Below are 22671 nucleotides of genomic sequence, written 5' to 3' on the forward strand. Positions count from 1 at the left end.
GACAACAAGATTATGGTCACCAAAGGGGACATGAGGGGAGAGGGATAAACTGGGAGACTGAGACTGACATATTCATACTACTATATATAACTAACAAGAACCTACTGTGCAGCACATGGAACTCTTCTCAATGCTCTATAATGACCTACATGAAAAAGGGATTTTAAAAAGAGTGGATATATGCATATGTATAACTGATTTACTGTGCTATATGGCAGAAGCTAACACAACACTGTAAATCAGCTATACTTCAATAAAAATTAACTGAAAAAAATCACATCAGGGAGAGAAAGAACTGTGCTGGGAAGCAGGGTCTGGCCCAAGGATGAGACTATGGTAGGCTGAGATCCAGACCCGATCTAGCTTATGCTGCACTCAATATGCCAGCAAATTTGGAAAACTCGGCATTGGCCACAGGACTGGGAAAGGTCAGTTTTCATTCCAATCCCAAAGAATGTTCAAGCTACCCCACAACTGCACTCATTTCACATGCTAGCAAGGTAATGCTCACAATCCCTCAAGCTGGTTCAACAATATGTGAACCGAGAATGCCCAGATGTACAAGCTGGGTTTCGACAAGGCTGAGGAACCAGAGATCAAACTGCCAACATCCATTGGATCATAGAAAAGGCAAGAGAATTCCAGAAAAACATCTACTTGTGCTTTATTGACTACGGTAAATCCTTTGACTGTGTCAATCATGACAAACTATGGAAAATTCTTAACAGAGATGGGAATACCAGACCACCTTACCAGCCTCCTGAGAAAGCTGTATGCAGGTCAAGAAATAACAGTTAGAACCGGATATGGAACAACAGACTGCTTCAAACATCAGCCTGGCGTGCTACAGTTCATGGGGTCACAAAGAGTAAGCCATGACCGAGTGACTGAAAAACAACAGCTTGTTTTTACTTTGGTTTTCTCCTGTCTGGAGCTTGCAGAGAACTGGCAATGCTGTATACTGTCACCCTGCTTATTTAACTTATATGCAGAGTACATCATGCGAAATGCTGGGCTGGATGAAGCACAAGCTGGAATCAAGATTGCCGGGAGAAATATCAATAACCTGAGATACACAGATGACATCACGCTTATGGCAGAAAGTGAAGAGGATCTAAAGAGCTTCTTGATGAAAGTGAAAGAGGAGAGTGAAAAAGATGGCTTAAAACTCAACATTCATAAAACTAAGATTATGGCATCCAGTCCCATCACTTTGTGACAAATAGGTGGAAAAAAATGGAAACAGTGACAGACTTTATTTTCTTGGGCTCCAAAATCACTGCAGATGGTGACTGCGGCCATGAAACTAAGACACTGGCTCCTTGGAAGAAAAGCTATGACAAACCTAGACAATGTATTAAAAAGCAGAGACATTACTTTGCCAAAAAAGGTCTGTATAGTCAAAGTTATGGTTTTTCCATAAGTCATGTATGGAAAAGTTGGACCATAAAGAATGTATGGAAGAATTGATGCTTTTGAACTGTGGTATTGGAGAAGACTGAGAGTCCCTTCGACTGCAAGGAGATCCAACCAGTCCATCCTAAAGGAAATCAGTCCTGAATAGTCATTGGAAAGACTGATGCTGAAGCTGATGCTACAATACTTTGATCACCCAATGCGAAGAGCTGACTCACTGGAAAAGACCCTGATGCTGGGAAAGATCGAGGGCAGGAAGAGAAGGGGACGACAGAGGATGAAATGGTTGGATGGCATCATCGACTCAATGGACAATAGTTTGAGCAAACTCTGGGAGATAGTGAAGGACAGGGAAGCCTGGAGTGCTGCAGTTCATGGGGTCACAAAGAGTCAGACACGACTGAGTGACTGAAAAACAACAGCTTGTTTTTACTTTGGTTTTCTCCTGCCTGGAGCTCACAGAGAACCGTTAAAGGGCGTAAGTGGGACCTGCATGAAAGTCGCTGAACAAGGTGCCCCATACATCTGTCTCCAAGTCTCCTCGACGCCCCACCCGAGTTAGAAGAACACACAGAACACTGCCCTGAGCCACGCGGACACCAACAGCTGAGACTCACAAAGGCAGTAGTTCTGTGTGCTGGCAGCTCTAAGGCTTGAACCGCTTGCTGCACCAGCCCTGTGGCCCTCCCACCTGCTCCACGCATGATCTAGGAGTCTGCCCTTCACCTCCACTTAGGGGTCTGGGGTCAGCCTCCTTCACAGGAGTCAGGACGCCCCTCAGGCTGCCATCTGGGGGTCAGCTATCACGGGTGCTAAGAAGAGGAGAGGTCAGCAGAGTTGGTGATACCACCTTCATGCTCAAAGACATGGAAGAAGGCCAAGAAGCAGCTGGATGTCATAAAAGGAGATTCAGTGGAGGTGGTGGTTGAAGCCATGGCATTTCCGGTCATGCCCCTGGGAAGGCAATACTGAGAATAATCTTAAGGACCACCCACCTTTCCATAACTAATAAACTGGGCACACTTATTTGCTATCCACAGAAATTCACAAAAGCCTGCTTTAACCTTGATATAATTGTGCATATTTCAAATAGAGTACCTAAGATACTATTTGACTCCGTATTTTTTTGAAAACACATGGAGGCTAAATAAGGAGCTGTTACCAAGTCCAAGCTCGCTCTGCTGGACGTAAGATGAGTCAATGAAACCAAGATGAGGTGTTGGGATCAGGAAGGGACTTTATTCGGGAGCCAGCTGACTAAGATGGCAGGCTAGCATCTCAAAACAACCATCTTGGTGGGGCCTGGTTGCCAGGTTCTTTTATGGATCAGAGATGGGAGCGGGGGAGGTGAGGAAGCAAAGTAAAAAGCTATTCAGTCCCTGTAAATGTCCCCTAGAATGGCAAGCCTCAGGCAGGACAATGGTTTTGTTTCACTTCCTTCACAGGTGGGCGGCTCAGGTTATCTCCCTGAGGCAGACCACCATGTAAGCTTATAACAATAAAAGCAGCAAAATAAAGGTTAAAGTCGCACAAGCAGATCCAGAGTAAATTCAAAATGAACCCTTCCCAGTTACAGCACCAGTACCTAGTTTTTGCGGGGAAAGAAACAGCCGGAGTAACCGAGGCTGTGAGCTGAGTCAGGATGGAGCTGTCCTTCTGAAGAGTAATTTTCCTTCCCGATTTGCTCTGCTTCTTTTGTATTAATTAGGCACTCTTAAAAACATCTACATTTTGTCCCAAATAGGATTTTTATATTTGTGGTTGTACTTGATCATTTATGAGTCCCTTTATCTCCCCTAAAGGCCTCTCCTGGCTCCCTTCCTCTGAGTCACTCTGAGGCCACATTGCTGGGTCTCCAGAGATAAGGCGGCAGCCTTGGAAGACCAGTCAGGGCCATCTGGGATGAGTGTCTCACGCTCCTCAGGCCACTTTAGGGCTGTGTGTTCCCTGGGCTGTCTCTGATTAAACTATCCTGTGATGAAGAGGTCTCTATAGTTCAACATGCACCCCAGGAGTTCTGAACGTGAAACAGGGCTGGGAGCAGAAGAACAGGGAGGAGACTGTCACAGCCGCCCTCAGGGCAGTCAGGGCACAGGAGAAGGACTTCAAATAGTTCATGGTACAGCTGATTACTTGATCATGGATGACTTAGGAGCTATGAAAGGATAACTGGAGAAGTGATCTAGTCTGGGGACCAGAAAAGCGACATTTGAGCTGAACTCTGAAGTTAAGAAGGAATTCACTTTGGGGATGGCAGGATGATAGTATGTGTGCACATGTTCATTCGTGTCTGACTCTTTGAGACCCCCATGGGCTGCAGCTCACCAGGCTCCTCTGTCCATCAGATTTCCCAGGCAAGAATACTGGATAGCCATTCCCTCCTCCAGGGGATCTTCCTGACCCAGGGATCAAACCTGCCACACTGTAAAGCAGATTCTTTACCATCTGTGCCATCTGGGAAGCAGGATGACTGTGAGTGGCTGGCAAACATTCCTCACGGAAGGATGCGGCATGAACCAAGGTGGGGATGGCAGAAATAAAGGGAAGTGAATGATGGACAGATGTGGATGTGAGCTAGCAGGTCAACATGGTCAGCTAAAGACATTATTCAAGATCAGAAATAATCACTAGAATTCACATTTTGTGTTAGGACAACATTATTAAATCTACCATCATTTAAAGGATGCTTATATTTATAGAACAATAACATATACCCTCTAGGGCCTGTGCTGGGTGTGGTTCTAAGCATATCACATGTCTTACCTGGGTTAACAGAGCTCTGAAGGCCTGTACACAAGTGAGTAATTATGAGATGCAGCTCAAGAAGCAGGGAGGGACCACTGCACAACTGTTACATTGGCAACAAATGAGAAAGTGCATAAGGCCAACCTGTTGGCCAGGGTTGGGGGTTCATGGCTGGTGGGAGGTAGCCCGGTGCAGCCTGACTGGGGGGCAGTCTGGATGACTCAGTCAAATCAAGGTTACACATACTTTTATGATCCAATAACTACTTCCAGGTGTGTGTCCCAGAGAAACGGTGATACTGCAACAGGGGACTGATGGGAGGATGTTCCTTGAGGCATTGTGTGTGTGGTGGGAAGTTGGAGACAATCTGCTGTGCCTTCCTGGGGGGTAGGCAGATAGAATGGGGGTGCTACGCAGAAGGTCAGGAGGAGAAGGGGCAGACAGAGGATGAGCTAGTTGGATGGCATCACCGACTCGACGGATATGAGTTTGAGCAAACTCCAGGAGATAGTGAAGGACAGGGAAGCCTGGCATGCTGCAGTCCATGGGGTCGCAAAAAATGGGACACAACTTAGCGACTGAACAACCACCACAGATCACAGCGGGAAGAGGTAGCCAACTAGCCATACTTAGAGCAACTAAGAGAGATCCTCGAGGCAGGAAGTGAAAACAGCAGACACAAGAAAATGCACAGCATACCACTTACAAAAATGTTTTAAATAAAAATTTGCACACACAGCAACAATATCTCTCATAAGAACACTTACAGGGACCTCCCTGGTGGTCCAGTGACTAAGACTCAGTGTTCACAACGCAGGAGGCATGGGGTTTGATCCCTGGTCAGGGAACTAGATCCCACAGGCTGCAACTAAGACCTGGCGCAGTTTAATTAAAAAGAAGAAAACACAGACAGAAGAAGATACATCAGCCCTTCTCAGTGGTTCCCCAAGGGACGTGGGATGATGGTGTAGACAAAGAATGTCGCCTACCATATCAGTAAACAAAAAATACTGCAGCCATAAAGCCCCTACAGTGCACCCTGAGGGGGATTCAGGAAGGAGAAAAGCAGGACACTGTTTTGGCCCTAAATAGTTGAGGTGTCTATCAAAGGAATGATTTCAATGAGCCCAGACTCCTGCATCTTCCCATATAGACACAAGCTCTAAACTCTAACTTGAAATGTCTGTATTTGTGAATAACAGTTATCTTGTAATCTTTGGATATTTGACATTTTTTTCCCCCAGAAAAAACTCCTACATCTCCTGGCTCCTCCCTCACCTCTTTGAAACAGTCCCTCAGCACAATCTGAGAGGCTGCATCCTGGGCAATAGTCCTCAGTGAGTCCACCAAAGAAAACAAACTTCTCAACTCAGGTTATACATTTCTTCAGTCGACAGATGTGGTGGCCAATGAAGGGACCCAGGGCAGGCTTCTCTGCTTCACCAGGATCTGGAGCAGAGGTACCAGCAGTGGCCTCTTAGCCCAGTCGGCCTCCTCAAAGACAGTTGCAGTGAAAATGACAAAAAGAGGAGTTTTTTCTCTTTCCCTTTCCTGACAACAAAGAAGATTAAACACAACAGTGAGCAGGCCTGAACATTCCCTAGTTTTTGTGGGGTTTTTTTTTAACTTTAACTGCTCCTAACTCTGCAGGTCCTTAAATAAGTTTGCTTTTCTACCGTCTAACTCTGCAGTTGTGTTGTGCTGTGTCAACTGTGCTTAGTCACTCAGTTGTGTCCAACTCTTTGTGACCCCCTGGACTGCAGCCCTCCAGGCTCCTCTGTCCATGGGAATTGTTAACAAGGCAAGAATACTGGAGTGAGTCGCCATGCCTCCTCCAGGGGATCTTCCCAACCCAGGGATCAAACTCAGGTCTTCTGCATTGCTGGCAGATTCTTTGCCATCTGAACCACCAGGGAAGCCCAAGAATACTGGAATGGGTAGCCTATCCCTTCTCCAGGGGATCTTCCTGACCCAGGAGTTGAATCGGGGTCTCCCTCATTGCAGGTGGATTCTTTACAAGTTGGAGTAGCAGGAAAGCCCCTGCAGGAGCTATACTTCACACCTATTTTCCTTTGGCTCTGTGCTAAATGCATCCTGTACCTGGTGTTTATCCTTACAACACTCTTCCCCTTATAGTTCTTCTTTTTACAGATCAGTAAGAAGGCCACAGAGCCAGCCAACCACCAGACTCAGTGACTGGGTTACTGATGCAGCCTATGACTGTCTTTGAAACGATGCAAGAGGAAAAAATCAAGATGCTAACCCTTTTGTTCCTCATTCCCGACTCCTGACTGCGAGCCCTCATCTTATATAAGCCCCTAGACTCCTCATAGCGTGGGGATGGGGGGGTGGGGAGGGGCCACACAGATCTTGAGGCATAAGCCTACTGCATCCCCCTCTCCACCGGCTGAGAATTAAAGCCACCTTTCCATTTCCTCGAAGCTCTGGGCAGAGAAAGCCAAGATTTTGGCCGGCGACAAGAGCACAGACAAATGTGGGTGAATCTCTCCCGGCTTGTAGCTCTCCCAGCAGTGGCTGAGGGTCCTAAGTTTTACTCGGTGGTGTTAACCTCCTCTTGCCTCCAAGATTATCCTGAAAACTTAGTTTCAAGAAGAGGTATCTGGGTTATCCTCAGCTGAAAGACACTGAGTAGGGTTGGACTGTGTAATTAGGTGGGAAGCTGGCCTGTTGTTTTAACTTGGATTGGCTATTTTAATAGAGTTTTTCAGAATAAAATTGAAGATATCTCATGAGAGCTTTCAGCTCCAAGGAAGGAGATCTCACAGTGGGCTTTCTCAGGCAATTGAGAGACTTGTGGGAGTGCTGAAAGCACGCCCTCATACCATGCAGCTGTCCCTATAGGGAAACCCACACATTTTAATTAAAAACGTGCTCTGCCAGGGATGAGCCTACAAGCTGGCCACTCAGTGACCTGAGCACTCAGACTGGTCTTCCACTACCAGGGGAAACCAGGACATGTGAGAGCCGGAGCGACTCCAGGGTGCCATCTAGCGGAGTTAAGCTTACAAACAGCACACAGGTCCACAGCAGGATTGTCACTAGCATTTTATCTCGACAAACTGACTTTACAATGGGGAACAAAGCTTTCAAAACAAAAGAGCAATAGAGTGTCAGGCTCCAACTAACACCCCAGCCAGGTTCATGTACAACACATATGGAAATTTATACTTGCAAATACTCACTTGACTGGAAGAACTATACTAGGAGCTCTCAACCTAAAACGGTCAAATTGGGGCTCTTTTAACATTCTGAAACTCATTTTTAAGTGTCTATGCAGCTAGAAAGAGCATACTTGATAAAATATCTTTTCAGAATTCAGAAACAAAAGCCCTTCTAGGAAGAACTTGCATTTCTCTCTCTGTGTCTTTAAGATGTAAATGCTCGACCTGATTTTGTGTGTGTGTGTGTGTGTGTGTGTGTGTGTGTGTGTGTGTGTGTCCATGGAATAGACTGGGATTCTGAGAAGACTTTGGCTGAGGCAACTCTCAGGGGCTTTTGTCACCTTAACCTTTGTTGCATCTACCTGTACAACAAAGATCTTTACTTTCTTAGACTATTTTGGGGAGTGTGTTAATCATTCGGTTGTGTCTGACTCTTTGCCATCCATGGACTGTAGCCCACCAGGCTCCTCTGTCTGTGGAATTCTCCAGACAATACTGGAGTGAGTTGCCATTCCCTTCTCCAGGGGGGCTTCCTGACCCAGGTAGTTTATAGGGACAAACTAAAATGGATATTAGAAAGTTGTAGAAGATTTGTAGAGAGGCTGCTCTGACAAAGTTGTTCTGTGCATGGTTCTGTTTGGATTGAATTTAATTAGGTAAGTAAATTTTGTTGTTGAGGGTGGGCTGGTGCAAGACTGGAGTTTGGTTTTCTCTCTCTTTTATGAGAACAGAGTTTTCTTATGAACTATTTTTGGTAACAGATTGTGAGTTGCTCTGCCTTCTACATGATCTGTCATTTGCCTTAAATATCTTTTATTGTCTCTTTGGTTGAGTGAATAAGCATTGCTTCAGTGACCTATGATCCTATTTGACCAAATGTTTTAAAAACTTGACATTTTTTTAAAAAGAACAAACTTCCCAAATATCAAATTCTAATTAAGATTCTTTTGACCCCCAGCTAACTTTGGGATGCTTCAAACGTCCCAAAGAGAGAGATTAAACTAATTAGGTTTATCTGGCATGTTAAATTACATGGGTAGCACTATCAACTAAGTATAACAAAACCTTCTTATTTTATGGGTAAATGTCATTAATGTAGTCATTCCAAAAGTTATACAGAATTCCTAAAAATCTTATGTGTCCTAATATACTGTTATCAGTTATAATTCTAGTCATTATCTTTAAAAGGTTGTATGCCACAAAAATAACTAAGTTTCTTGTTAATTATATTGTAAACAGATCTTCAACCATGCCATTTTAAGTCCTTTGTCATTTATAGACAATCATTGTTTTACTCTCATGCTTTTACAAAATGAGGATTTTCAAGAGGATTCATAAAAAGAGCTTTTTGACAAATTTGTTTCTGATAACTTTGAGATCATACCACTGAACTCAGTAAGAAATTACAAAACTCTAATGGAAAACCTGATGACTTCATACAGATCAACTGGAATTACACAGAACTGAATGAATTGATAAATATGATTTACAATTTTATGACTTCTGAAATATTCTGATTTTTAATGTTTGTTTTCCAGAAACTCTTTCCTCTTATACTCTTTTTGATCTACAACAAGCTGATAAAATATACCTTTGTAAACAAAGATGAAACATTTATCTTTTCCTCTCTACATGATCCTTCCAAAGTCTGGCTTATCCAGCTGGCTCCCCTGTGAACTTGATGGCTTACTGCGACCAGATTACAACTAGTTACACTAATCATTGTTTTAATTTTTTCTCTTGTTGTTTTCAAATTATTTACACCTTGTGCCTTTCTCTGCTGTATTTTATTAATGTTACTAGCTGTATTACCTATATTCTATTTCATAAAACTATTGTTATTGTCTCTTTCATAACCCAATGCATAACCAGGCCACTGAAAAAAATTAATGATGGCTAAATGTCTTAAGGCAACTGATCACATATATAACTCTATACAAAATAACTGTAACAGTAAAATTCTAGATATGGGAAGAAGCAACAAGGGAAAACATTTCCTGGATGCTAATTGACTAGTAAAACAGGCAATTCAGAGAATTTTAGATAATCAACAGGGCCTCATCCAAAAAATTTAGCACACTGAGTAGCCTATCAACAGAATCCTCACCTGATCTAGGAATGAGATTTCTCAGAGCCATGGGACAAAACTGGTCATGAAATGCCTCCCAACTGTTGGTCAAATTTATGACAAAGAAGAGGCACTGTGGACAAAGAATGCTGCCTGCCATTTCAGTAAACAAAGGATACTGCAGCCTTCAAACCCCAAAAGTGGACCCTGAGAGGAAACCAGGAGGGAGAAAAACAGAATATTGCTCCTAGATAGTTAAGATGTTTATCAAAGCAATGATTTCAAGGAGCCCAGATTCCTGCATCTTCCCATACACAGAAAAGCACTAAAATCCTTAACCTGAGGTGTCTGTTTTAGTGATCAGCAGTAATCTTTGGATGTTCAACTACATGTTGTTTTTTTTCCCCAGCAAAAACTCCTACATCTCCTAGCTCTTTCCTTACCTCTTTGGTACAGTCCCTCAGAGCAATCTGAGAAGCTGTATCTGGCTACAGTCCTCAGTAAGTTCACCGAATAAAACAAACTTCTCAACTTCCAGGTTCTGCTTTTGTTTGTTTGTTTGTTTCTTCAGTTGACAATGGGAAAGGGGATAAAAGAGAATAACCAATCAGAGAGGTCTCCAGGGAGCAAAGGTGAGGAGGGTTATTACTCCCTCAGCTTTGTACCTGGGACCAACAAGTGCAAGAAGTTAAGTCCAAAGTAACTTGGTATGGATGTCTCCACCCTGGATCTTAAACTTCTGTTTTTGACCTGCATATTGGTGTGATCAGATCTGTGAGTGCAATAAACTGCTTACTGTAGTGATTTTGAATCTAGAAGCTCTGCACCTGGGATGAAGCCAAGGTCTCAAGTTCAGGTGGTCCTTCCCTGCACTTAGAACACGTGTTGCTACACGTGGTACATGGTACAAAGCTAATCCATTCATTAAAAGATGTTTTTTTAAAAGCTGAACCTCTTTTAAGAGCCAGGTCTGTCAGGAAGGGGACAGGCAGGTCTGGCTTGCCTGATGTGAGGAGTGTTCCCATAGAGAGGATCGCAGGGCTCTGTTCCTCCCATCCTCATGCTGCCAAAACTGCCCATCTGCAAACAGATTAAGAAGCTCCACATCCCTCTCTTAAAGCACGGCCCGGGGCACAGCACCTTGCTCTGATCTTTTCCAGAATGAGGCTTTTTATATAAACAACAAGTCAGCAAACAAAGCAATTGACCGTGTGGCTGTATAACCTAAAGGAATGAATTAGCAACTCTTTGCTACAGATTTCTAATTATGTATAAAAGAAGACTTATGTACTACAGCCTAGAAGTAAATGCATTTCAGTCATGGACCACCAATGATGTACTTCATGTTCTAACCTGTTTTTTGTGTGTTCTGTTGATTTTATAGGTTTCTTGGTTTTTGTCCCCAAAGGCCATGAACAAGGATAGTCCCCTGCAGCCACCCTCTCTCAGGACAGGCTCTTTAGAAAAGTGACCAGCACTTTGATTTGGGGCATCCCTGGTGGCTCAGATGGTAAAGTATCTGCCTGCAATGCGGGAGATGCAGATTTGATCCCTGGGTTGGGAAGATCCCCTGAAGAAGGGAATGGCAACCCGCTCCAGTATTCTGGCCTGGAGAATTCCATGGACAGAGGAGCCTGGGTGGCTGCAGTCCACGGGATAGCAAAGAGTCAGACACGACTGAGAGACTAACACTTCTCTTCACTTGCAGTCATTTGGGAGGGAAACAGGCCACTTTATAAGTCCTGTTTAATAAAGTGTACCAGAGAATGCCTTCAAAGTACGACTCATCTCACTAGATACTTTTTAATAAACAAAAAAATGCTCCTCAAATCCCTATCAAATCAATGTCAAGCATTTATTCAGGGCTTATTCATTTATTAAGCATCCTGCTAGCCCCTGGGCAGCGTCATGATAAAAGCTACAATATGCATGTCAAATATACTGAACTCTCACTACATGCTTCATGTGGCTCGACACAGTGCCCAGGAAGTACTTATCACAGCACAAGAGTCCTTTCAGGGAAGTACTGATCTTATCCCCATTTAAGGATGAAGAAACTGAGGCACTTGCCCAAAGTTAAGGCATTACACCAAGTCACAGAGGTACTAAGTAGTGAAGCCTGGCTCCAGACCCCTGCTCTTCCCTCGTACAGCACAGAGGTCACACATACAGACCCAGTCACTCCCTCTGAGAGAGGGCAGAAGGAAAGCTGCCCGGGGTGTGCGTGGGAAGTGTATGTGTGCGTGAGGTATGAGACAGGGAGGAAGGGACAGAGAGACTGACAGAGCTGGACCGTGCTTATAACCATGTTTGCTGTGGACAAGACAGTGAAGACCTTCTGGAAGGAAGATGGCCAGGCAGGACATGTCCTGTTTCCTAAGGCTGCTGTAATGAAGTACCACAAGCTGTGTGCCTTAACAGGACAGACATGAATTCTTTCACAGCTCTCAAGGCTAGAAGTCCAAAATCAAGGTGTTGTCGAGTCCCTCTGAGGCTCTGGATAGAATCCCTTCTTGCCTCTCTGAGTTTCTGGTGGTGGCAGGCAAACCTTGGTGTTCCTGGCTTGCAGCTGTATCACTCCAGTCTCTGCCTCTGTCTTTAAATGGTGTTCTTCTCTCTGTATCTTCACATGACCTTCTGATAAGGTCACCAGTCACTGGGTTTAGGGCCCATGCTAACCCAATATAGCCTTATCTTAACCTGAATACACCTGCAAAGACTCTGTTATTTCCAAGCAAGGTTGTAATCACAGGTACAGGGGTTAGGAATTCAACACAGCTTTTTTGTGGGCACAATAACCCACAGAAGTATGGAAGTGAGGATCATCCAAGACTCTGGAAGGAGGCCCTGGATGTACCCTTTCAGGCAAGGCTTAAGTGGGAGCTTCAGTCAGTGCAGCACATGAACAGGAATCTCCAGGAGGACGAGGGAAGGGAGAGAGAAGGTGAGGGCACTCAGGACAAGGAAGAGAGGTGAGCAGCCAGGCTGGGGAGACTAGCAAGTTAGTGACGGGGATACTTGGAGTGGAGGTTCCCATGATGGATGGGGCCAGATTAGAGAAGGTGTCTTCAGAGACTTTATTCTAGAGCAATGGGTCTCAAACTGGAGCTGGAACAGACTCTCCTGGAGGGCATGCTAACGAAGACACTGGCCCCACTCCAGTTCTGATTCAGTAAACCGGGAGTGGGGCCTACACCCCTGCATTTTCACCAGTTCCAGGGGATGCTGCGGCTGCTCCAGGGACCACACTTTGAGAACGTCTCTCTGGCACTGAAGTTCAGAGGGAGGGACAGCAAGTAAACACTAGAGGTGGTCACTAGAAGACAGATGAGCAGGGGATGAAGGACATGACCATTAATTCTCTCCAAAGGCCTGAGGGTATCATGAGCCTGAATGAAATGGAGGAGTGTTATCGTAAATTCTGGTCCACCTGGGGTCTCTGGCAAATCAGGTCATGATGCCTTATGAAGTTCAGGGGACAGGTCTACTCTCTGTTTCAGGGGATGCAACTGATAAACTCCATGATGACATAGGATGTGCTGTTTTTCAAGCAGGGATATCTGGAGTAGGTAGTCTGGATTAAAAAGAAATGAACGGATTATGGTTGTCTTAAGGGTTAAAGGAGATAAGTTTATTTTATTATTTGTATATTTATTTATTTAGGCTGCACTGGGTTTTAGTTGCAGCATGAGGGATCTTCAATCTTTGTTGTGGTATGTAGAATCTACTTCCCTGACCAAGGATTGAATCTGGGTCCCCTGCACTGGAAACTCAGAGTCTTATCCATTGGACCACCAGCGCGTGAATGTTTGCTAAGTCATTTCAGTCGTGTCCAACTCTTTGCCACCAGGCTCCTCTATCCATGGAATTCTCCAGGCAAGAATACTGGAGTGGGTTGCCATTTCCTTCTCCAGGGGATCTTTCTAACACAGGATCAAACCTGAGTCTCTTACATCTCCTACACTGGCAGGTGGGTTCTTTACCACCAGCACCACCTGGGGAGTCCCTAGACCACCAGGCAAGTCCCTAAAATTGTTTTTGAAGAAAATTCGCTCCTTTGTTTCCTGCTACATGGGTAGCGACTTGGCCATGTAATACAATTTTTATCCAGAAGTTAAAAATCAGACGTTCCAATAGCGACTCCACTAAGTTGTGTCTCAGTTTTCAGTAAAAAGCTGTTTTCTGTAAAACACAAAGCTTTTGTTTCCATGTCAGTGGGATCAAAGATGTTTCCTCCAGCACATGTCCAGACTATCATTATGTTAGATACTATACAATGCTTGCTTGCTTGTTTAAAAGTCACTGAAATATGGGGTGTGAGTATTGAATGTAAAACTGAGGAACCTAATAAGGGATGGAGAATAGGTATTTATTATTCTAAGAGCACATTTTAAAAACCTAACATCCCCTTAAACTCAATCAAATCCAACAAAAACCTGGGCAAATGGAGGAGTAGGGCAGGAACCCAGAGAAATCTTGCTGCCAGCTGCTGTAGGGGCCGCGAAAATGCCATGACTCTGGGAGTCTCCAAAGACATGATTCTGCCCAAAACTCATCTCTACAAAGAAAACCCTTGGGAATTCCTGGTGGTCCAATGGTCAGGAATCCCCACTGCCACTGAAGGGGGTGTAGGTTTGATCCCTAGTTGGGGAACTAAGATCCTACATGCCATGCGGTGTGGCCAAAAAAAACAAAAGAAAAAGAAAACTCTACGTTTTAGGGAAAGACTGTCTCGTGTTTTTCCCCTCTGCCGTTGGTTTCTAGGCACAGTCCCTTCATGTGGCCTTAGAGCCTGCGGTGATAGCCTTAAACTTCATGCTCCCACACCTAGGGGGTGGGCGGCAGGGACAGGCCAGTTGTCAAGAGCTCACAGCTGATGCTAATCTCCCCTCGGGAGCACAGTGAGCTTCACTGACCTAACAGACTCGGCTTCTAAATGTCCCCTCCAGCCTTCCCGTTTGGTAAGAAAACATAAATGTCATGCCATTCCAGGAAAAGCAAACTTCTTCATTTTATAAGGTTAGTTTTATGAGTCAGGCTTAGTTGGAGACAAGTAAACAACTCATTTGTGGATAAAAATTGCTGCGCTGCACTTATGTTCTGGACAGGGAGAACATTAGTGTATTACATTATACCCTGGACTTATTTCACCGCATTTTCCTTCTCTCGGGCAATGTCAGATAAGGTGAATGCAATGCATGGAGCAAAAGTCAGTGACCTTCAGATCAGGCCCTATCCCGTGGGGATGAAGGGGATCTCTGCCTTGGACACCATCAGGCTAAGGAGTAGTGGAGAGAGACAGGCAGACTACTATGGGTTAACCTGTTTGGCCAGCTCTGGGGATGAGTTCTTGACCCCAAAGAGCTGGAGTGGGAGGGGTCAGAGGCAGTGCTCCCCTCTGCTTCCCCTCTGGCCCAGGATGGGGCTCCTCAGGCAAGGCTGGTTTTGTGAGGGATTCGAGGTGCTGTAGGCAGGTTGGGAAGGGGTTGGGACCCGGCCCGGCCTCCTGTTCCAGGTGCCCAGTGGTCCCAACACCCTTCCAGCTGCCTTTGTTTTCATCTAATTTTAATATCATAATCACTATGCTCTACATATTTAAATATTTTTCTTTTGGGGTTTGTAGTCAGAAAAATTCAAGGGTATAGAATCATTGACTATTAGACTTGGAGACTTTCAACTTCTTGCCAACATAGAACTGACCGTCACTTGATTATTCAGCATTTGGTTGAAGATGGGGAAATCAGCTCCTCCTAAGCCAGTTCTTCCTATTGTCTTTAGCAAGTCCCTTCGTCAGTACAGTGGAAGAGATAAAGAGAAGGGATGGCCTCCACCCTGTAGAAGCTGACACGTGTGCGGGGCAGGAGCACAAAGCAGCCTACAGTCAAGTGCCAGTCAAGACAGAGTATGAAGAGCAGGTGTGCTGGGGGGTGAAGAGGTTACTGGGGCTGCAGAGATCAGCCAGAGCTGCCCTTGAGCAGAGTCACGTGTCTGGCAGTGTGGCAAGTACTTGCATCGGCTCACAGTCACCCAGAAGCTGGGTGTGGTGGGCTGAGGAGTGGCCCCCCAAAGAGGTCCACATCCTAACCTCTTGAACCTCTGCACATGTTACAAGGCAGAGGGGACATGGCCAGTACGATCAGGTTAAGGACCCTGAGCTCGACAGGGTATCCTGGCTCATCCAGGTGGGCCCAGTGTACTCACACGGGTCCTTACAAGGAGACGGTAGTGTTATCATCAGATGCTTCCTGCTGGCTATGAACATGGAGGATGGGGAGCGAGCCAAGGAGTGAAGGCAGCCTTTAGAAGCTGGAAAAGGCAAGGAAATGGATTCTCCCCTAGAACTTCCAGAGGAAACACAGCCCTTTCAACACCTAGATCTTAGCCCAGTGAGACTGATTTCAGTCTTCTGACCTCCAGAATCATAAGAGAATGAATTTGTGGGAGCTGTTTTTTCCTACAAAGATTGTGGTCATTTGCCACAGCAGTGAAATCAATACAGATACAAAATTATTTATGATCCTTCCTAGTGGTCTGTGTGGGCACCTCCCTTGGGGCCATCCGGATTCAGACACATCATCTCCTACACAGCTATGGTACAAGACTCTTTCCTAACTCAACTTAACTGGCCAGAGACGTCCTGAATGATTCTAAGAAGTAACCCAGGGTGGAGAAGTGCTACTGCTACTATGGGACTAACTCTGTGCAAACCTCTTAAACTGGGGACCATCACAAAGGTGAATAAATGCCAAGCCTGCAGAAGTGTGAATGAATCTCTAAGTGATTCATGCTGATGCTCTGAGATCAAGGGTCGGGTGGAATTTGGGAGAGAGAGAGAGAGAGAGAGAGAGAGAGAGAGAGAGAGAGAGAGAGAGAGAGAGAGAGAGTGTGTGTGTGTGTGTGTGTGTGTGTGTGTGTGTGTGTGTGTGTGTGTGTGTGTGTGTGTGTGTGTGTGTGTGTGTGTGTGTGTGTGTGACCCACCAGCAGTGGTCTTTATTTGGGGCCAAGATTAACCCTCTGTGATCACACGCATCCTTGGCTCTGACACCCCATGTGGCAAGATGAGTGAAAGGTTGTGGGCTAGTAAAAAAAAAATGTGTGTGATTCAAAAGCAACTTCTTACAAGCTGGTTAAAAGCATTCCTACTTGCCAGCTCACTTGCAGCTGGCTCGGGTGACTGAAGGACAAGGCCGGGAAGGCCAAGGCTAGGTTTAACCTCAGGGCCTTTTCCACTTCAGTGCTGGACCAAAACTCTGCAGTCAGAGTCTGCAGGCTAGGTGGGCACTGTGGGCGGGGCAGGGGCGGGGGAAGGTGGGCAGAGACATGGGGGGCACCGGTGCCATTTCAGCAGGCGCAGTGCCCTGGAAGGTCTCTGTTCTGCGCTTTCTGGATTGTTATGTTTCATCAACACAGCAGAGGGCGCTGAGGAGCACCACCGTCATCCTGCCAATAGCCATCCCCCTGTGGTTCTTTCACGAGGGCTATAAAAGCACTGAGAAGCCTTCCTTGTGTGAAAAGTAGAGATTCTTTCACTTTAGGGTTTTATTACATATCCTTCCCCTCCATATTCACTGCAGCCTTCTTCATTCTCCAGTTTTTCTTTTCTACGGTCTGCTTGATGCATTGCTTTTCTAGTGAACCATCACCTCTGAATGATTGACATTAATGGAGAGAAGACTTCAAGGAGAGCTGTAATTAGATGAATTATGCTGTATTAAAGTGCTTTATAGATTGAAAAGGGGTAAAGGAAGAAGCTTTTTCTTAGTATACTAGGCGCTCTCCCAGCTGCCTTGCCAGCTCAGTGGACACGCTTTGTTCTGCCCATAGACACTGTGGGAGCGAGGGGTGGGGGCCACAGCAGCCAGGCCACCTGTGGGGAGGGGGAGGGATGCTCAACAGAAGTCAGCTGTTTTGCTCTGAAACTTGCCTGTGTCAGGTGTACCCATTACCTAGCTGCAAAATTGTTAAGTAAACTGGTGAAGAGTAGGCAGAAAAAACATAAGTCCACAAAACCCAAGTTGAATACTGTAAAAAGAATTGATGAAGTCTCTAAAAACTCTTGCTGGTTAACTGAGTATGAGTGAGTCAGGGTTAGGCAAGAAAAGTCAGAAGTAAAAGGAGAGGATTGTGAACTGTATTCTTTCAAGTGCTTCTGCTATTGTAAGTAAGTGAAAGTCACAGATGCCCACTATGGGTGGATCTTCTTGCTGGAAAGACTGCAAGGAGTGCCAATTAATGTCCTTCATGCTACACCAAAAGACAGGTGATAGTTTTATATTTGCTGTTTTCATTTAAATGGAAGCAGTTAAGGTTTGGGCATAATTCCCCCCTGCCTTACTGTTTTGATCAACTGTTTTGATTAATGTTCCAACCAGGTCGTGGCCTTGTCCTCTGAGCAATCCCCAAACAAGGGCTGATTTCAAATGGGTTGCCTTTGTTCTTAAGTCTGTGCACACAAAGATCTCACCAGTCTTTCTAAATGCCAGGGAAAGGCTGGCTTCTCACCAGCTGCTTGGGGCAGGGACTAGTGGTCGTAGGTCTTACAAGTGTCCTGAGCGTACTCGCCTCACTGTAAGGGACAGCCCCAGGTGGTTGGGAGCAGGCTTATCCAGGGTACCCTGGGTAGCATAGGAGCTCTCAACACCACAACCTTCCATGCTCTGGGGCCTGCGGCATCAGAGAAACAGGAGCCTTCTGGTCATGGAAGGGTAGCTTACTGTTGGGAAAGAGAGGTCATCAGACAGGGGCAGTGAGGGATGCCTGTGTCCGTCACTATGACTCTCTCCTTACAATCTCTCCTTATGATCAGTAAATAAAACAGAATACTCACAAGTGGTTTCACCAGCTAGTTCTGACTTGAGAATCTCAATACTTGCATTTACTACCATAGCGGGTGGCCAGATGGTAAAGAATCTGCCTGCAATGCAGGAGACCCAGGTTTGATCCCTGGGTCAGGAAGATCCCCTGGAGAAGGGAATGGTAACTCACTCCAGTGTTCTTACCTGGAGAATTCCACGGACAGCCATGTGGAGGCGAAGAGTGGGACACGACTGGGTGACTAACACTTTCACTGTTACTGTTACTGCATTTTACCACTAGAGGGCAACAGTGTTCCTAAAATAAAGGATTCATCCAGAACCGAAAAATCACTTAGTATTAAGAAATTTCAGAGCTGGAAGAGGTCTTAAAAATCATCTGGCTCACGGCCTTTCAAATTTTTTTCAACTGAAATGCACAAGAACTGCATGTTTCATAATGAACCATTTCCTACATGTATGTTTGCAATATTTTGAGGCACTACTTACCTTTACTCTGCAATGCACGCTAAACAATTTGTATTCCAAATTGTTTCATTAAAAACAAACATAAAACAACTGCAACCACTAAATAGATGTCATAACCCACCAGTGTGCCATTAGCTTGAAAACCCTGAGTTGGGCCCAGTCTCTCATCTTACTAAGGGACAAAATATTACCCAGAGGATGGAGAAGTATGCTACCAGAGACACTTCTCTTACCCACCCAGCCACCTGCTAAACCCAGAGTCAGTCCTGGAGGAATGAAAGACATTGTGCAGCAACTCAGCACTTACTCTACTAATGCACTGATTGGATAAAGTAGTTGAGAGTCTATCATTTTCCACCTCTTGTCAATGATACAACTGCTCATGTAATTGAAGCAGAAATTCCTTGCATTAAAGGTCTCTTCTCATTCAAGTAGTTTCAATCAATCAAGTGATTTCAATCAAGGAATTTCATTGAATTTCCATAGAAACTGAAACCACTTTAGTCTCTCGAGAGTCTTGGCCCTGAAAGTCACAAAGTTCTCTTCCTTGGCTCCCTGATGTTAAAACATTTATAATCATTTTGGGAGGAAATGTAAAGGTAAACCAGAGGATCACAGGAATGTATCCTTTCTTAGGGTCAATGCTCTGGGTTCTTCTACTTAACTCCACTTCCCTTTCATGAATATCTCTCTAATTTATTGATTATCCCCACACCTCTGGGATTTTTTAGGCCAAAAAGGAGCATCTCTTTATATTATTACAGATGAAAAGAGTAACTAAGCTCTCTGGATAAGAAAGGAAAAATTTTCTTCACTCACTTGGATTTTGAGAGCTAGTTTATTTTGTGAAAGATGCCACAAATTTTATTTTATTTTTTTTAAAAGAGGGTAACCAGCAAGGCAGAAAGTGAAGAACTAAAAAGCTTCTTGATGAAAGTGAGAGAGGAGAGTGAAAAAGTTGGCTTAAAGCTCAACATTCAGAAAACTAAGATCATGGCATCTGGTTCCATCAGTTCATGGGAAATAGATGGCAAAACAGTGGAAATAGTGCCAGACTTTATTTTGTGGGCTCCAAAATCACTGCAGATGGTGATTGCAGCCATGAAATTAAAAGACGCTTACTCTTTGGAAGCAAAGTTATGACCAACCTAGACAGCATATTAAAAAGCAGAGACATTACTTTGCCAACAAAGGTCCGTCTAGTCAAGGCTATCGGAGAAGGCAATGGCACCCCACTCCAGTACTCTTGCCTGGAAAATCCCATGGACGGAGGAGGCTGGTGGGCTACAGTCCATGGGGTCGCTAAGAGTCGGACGACTGAGCGACTTCACTTTCACTTTTCCCTTTCATGCACTGGAGAAAGAAACAGCAACCCACTCCAGTATTCTTGCCTGGAGAATCCCAGGGACGGGGGAGCCTGGTGGGCTGCGCCGTCTATGGGGTCGCACAGAGTCGGACATGACTGAAGCGACTTAGCAGCAGCAGCAGCAGTCAAGGCTATGGTTTTTCCAGTAGTCATGTATGGATGTGAGAGTTGGACTATAAAGAAAGCTGAGCGCCGAAGAATTGATGCTTTTGAACTGTGGTGTTGGAGAAGACTCTTGAGAGTCCCTTGGACTGCAAGGAGAGCCAACCAGTCCATCCTAAAGGAGATCAGCCCTGGGTGTTCATTGGAAGGACTGATGTTGAAGCTGAAACTCCAATACTTTGGCCACCTCATGTGAAGAGTTGACTCACTGGAAAAGACCCTGATGCTGGGAAGGATTGGGGGCAGGAGGAGAAGGGTGTGACAGAGGATGAGACGGCTGGATGGCATCACCGACTCGATGGACATGAGTTTGGGTAAACTCCAGGAGCTGGTGATGGACAGGGAGGCCTGGCGTGCGGCAATTCATGGGGTCGCAAAGAGTTGGACACGACTGAGCGACTGAACTGAACTGAACCAGAAAGGTCCTACTGTATAGCACAGGGACCTCGGCTCAATGTTACATGGCATCCTGGATGGGAGGAGAGTTTGGGGAGAACAGATACATGTACATGTATGGCTGAGTCCCTCTGCTGTTCACCTGAAACTATCAAAGCTTTGTTAATCAGCACTCCAATATAAAATAAAAAGGTTTTAAAAATTAAAATTATATAAATAAAAAATAAAGGGATAACTAAATGCATGAAAATGCAAATTATTTTATTATTTAATTCTTTAATGGTTAGAAGGAAGAAAAACATTTCTGGGACTGAAAAGTTCCTGGTGCAGTTTAGAAATCTGAGCTTGGCTTTCTGTAGAGAATCCTTTCCACTGATAAGCAGGGAGCAAATCTCCAGGCAGGGAGTGTGGGGGGGGGGTGCTGTTCGGGCTCTGGGACGTGGCTACTCTCCACTTTGATAGAAAGTTCTCAAGCTCTAGTCCCTCACTTCTCTGTGGGGAAGTGTGGCGGGGGTAGTGTTAAACTGAACCTCCTTGAGACACCAAGGTCTGTTACAAGTGACAAGCATAGGTTGCCTTTTTCTAGAGGAAAAAAAAAAAAAAAGCTTTCACCAGTCAATAAATCTAGCCAAACTGGGTACAGGGTTAAGTCTTTGAAGAACCAAGGCGTTCTCTTCCAAATGGTACTCTCACCCCCCCAACACCACGTCTAGAACTATCTTAAAACTTCTACTGCCACTCCTTAAAATTCTCTCTTTACCCTCTTCATTAAACTCTAGATTCCTCGATGCTGAGTCTACAGGCTGTGTGGAATATTGTGGGGTTGCTGGAAAGAGCATCATTACTTTGGGGACAGTGTAGTTCTGTAACTTTCGTAGTCATCTTCTACTTGAAAAAGCAACGTAGCTCCACGGACACAAAATGGTACCTACAGCCTTGAAATCAGCAACCAAACAACCGGCTGCCAAATTCTCATTCATTCCATTTAAAAACACAACAGCCCTGGGTCATTCACTCTTATTCAATGAAAGCAGACGCCAGGATTACGAAGGTTCCTGGCTAGGCCAACGCGTAAACTGCAATATTATCCTAAACCCTTGCAAGACAGCCTGTATTTGACAAGGGAACGTCCACGGTTCGGCATGGGAACTGGCTTGGATTTGGAAAAACTGACGCTCAAGCCACTGGTGGGTCGTGCATTCGATGACCACCTCATGGCAACCAACTCTGGAAAGATCAAGCCTGGCCTTTAGGGCCTGTTCCTCAGTTTCCCCATGTACCTATTTCCCAGGTATGGGAGCTACCCTGCGAAAATTCTTTATGGCCTTGTAAATGCCAGAAAGAACAAGTCAGCTTTCCGCGGACTCTGCGCGCCGACGGACCCTTCCACGCGCGGGAACTGTTCCGGGCTGGTTCCGCACCTGGCGCATCGCGGTCCCGCCGGCGCGCGCGTACAGCAGTCACCGCCCACGAGGCTGGCGGCCGGTCCCCGGGCGCGCCCCCCGTGCCGCTCGGGTACTCACCCACGCGCGGCCGTCCTGCACGTTCGCCAGCACTTGAAGGGCGCTGGGCGAGGCGGCGCGGAAGTTGAAGAAGTGCAGCGCCGCGCGCGCCGCCTGCGTGAGGAGCCGGCTCGAAGGCTCCGCGTCCTGGAGCCACCCGGAGTCCTCGGGCCCCCCGGACGCCGCCGCCCCCTGAAGGGCGAGCAGCAGTAGCAGCGGTACCGCGAGCCGCTGGGCCGCGGGGCGCGTGTCCCCCGGAGGGGGAGCGGAAAGCGGTTGCCTGCGGAGCTGCATGGACGCGGGTCGGCTCGGCGCTCGACCGGTCCGAGCTTCGAGTGGGCGGCGCCGGCGCTTGAGGAAATAAGGCCGGGCGGGCCCCTCCCCTCCGCCCCCAGGGCGGCCTGCTGGAGGGCGTCCGGCTCCCTGTCCGCGTTTCCCGCAACCCCTGGACCCCTCCGCCCCGCCCCACTCCGCCCGAGCTCCAGCTGCCCCGGCTCGGTACCCGGACGCGGCGGCGCCTCCGCGGCGCGGGGCTGGGGTGTCTGGCCGGGGC

The 22671-nt window shown here is 46.1% G+C and overlaps 1 protein-coding gene across 1 annotated transcript in view; it reads right to left on the reverse strand.

Annotated features, from left to right (window-relative positions):
• RARRES1 (retinoic acid receptor responder 1) overlaps positions 1-22451 on the reverse strand; it is a 44053-nt gene extending 21602 nt beyond the window's left edge. The window contains exon 1 of the mRNA XM_081570659.1: positions 22140-22451. Within this exon, the coding sequence (XP_081426785.1) occupies positions 22140-22412 (273 nt within the window). The 5' untranslated portion in view covers positions 22413-22451. The remainder of the gene's footprint in view (positions 1-22139) is intronic.
• Positions 22452-22671: the final 220 nt, after the last annotated feature.

This window comes from Giraffa tippelskirchi, chromosome 2 (genome assembly GCF_054371585.1).
Source record: "Giraffa tippelskirchi isolate mGirTip1 chromosome 2, T2T-mGirTip1v1.2.pri, whole genome shotgun sequence".
NCBI classification, from domain to species: domain Eukaryota; kingdom Metazoa; phylum Chordata; class Mammalia; order Artiodactyla; family Giraffidae; genus Giraffa; species Giraffa tippelskirchi.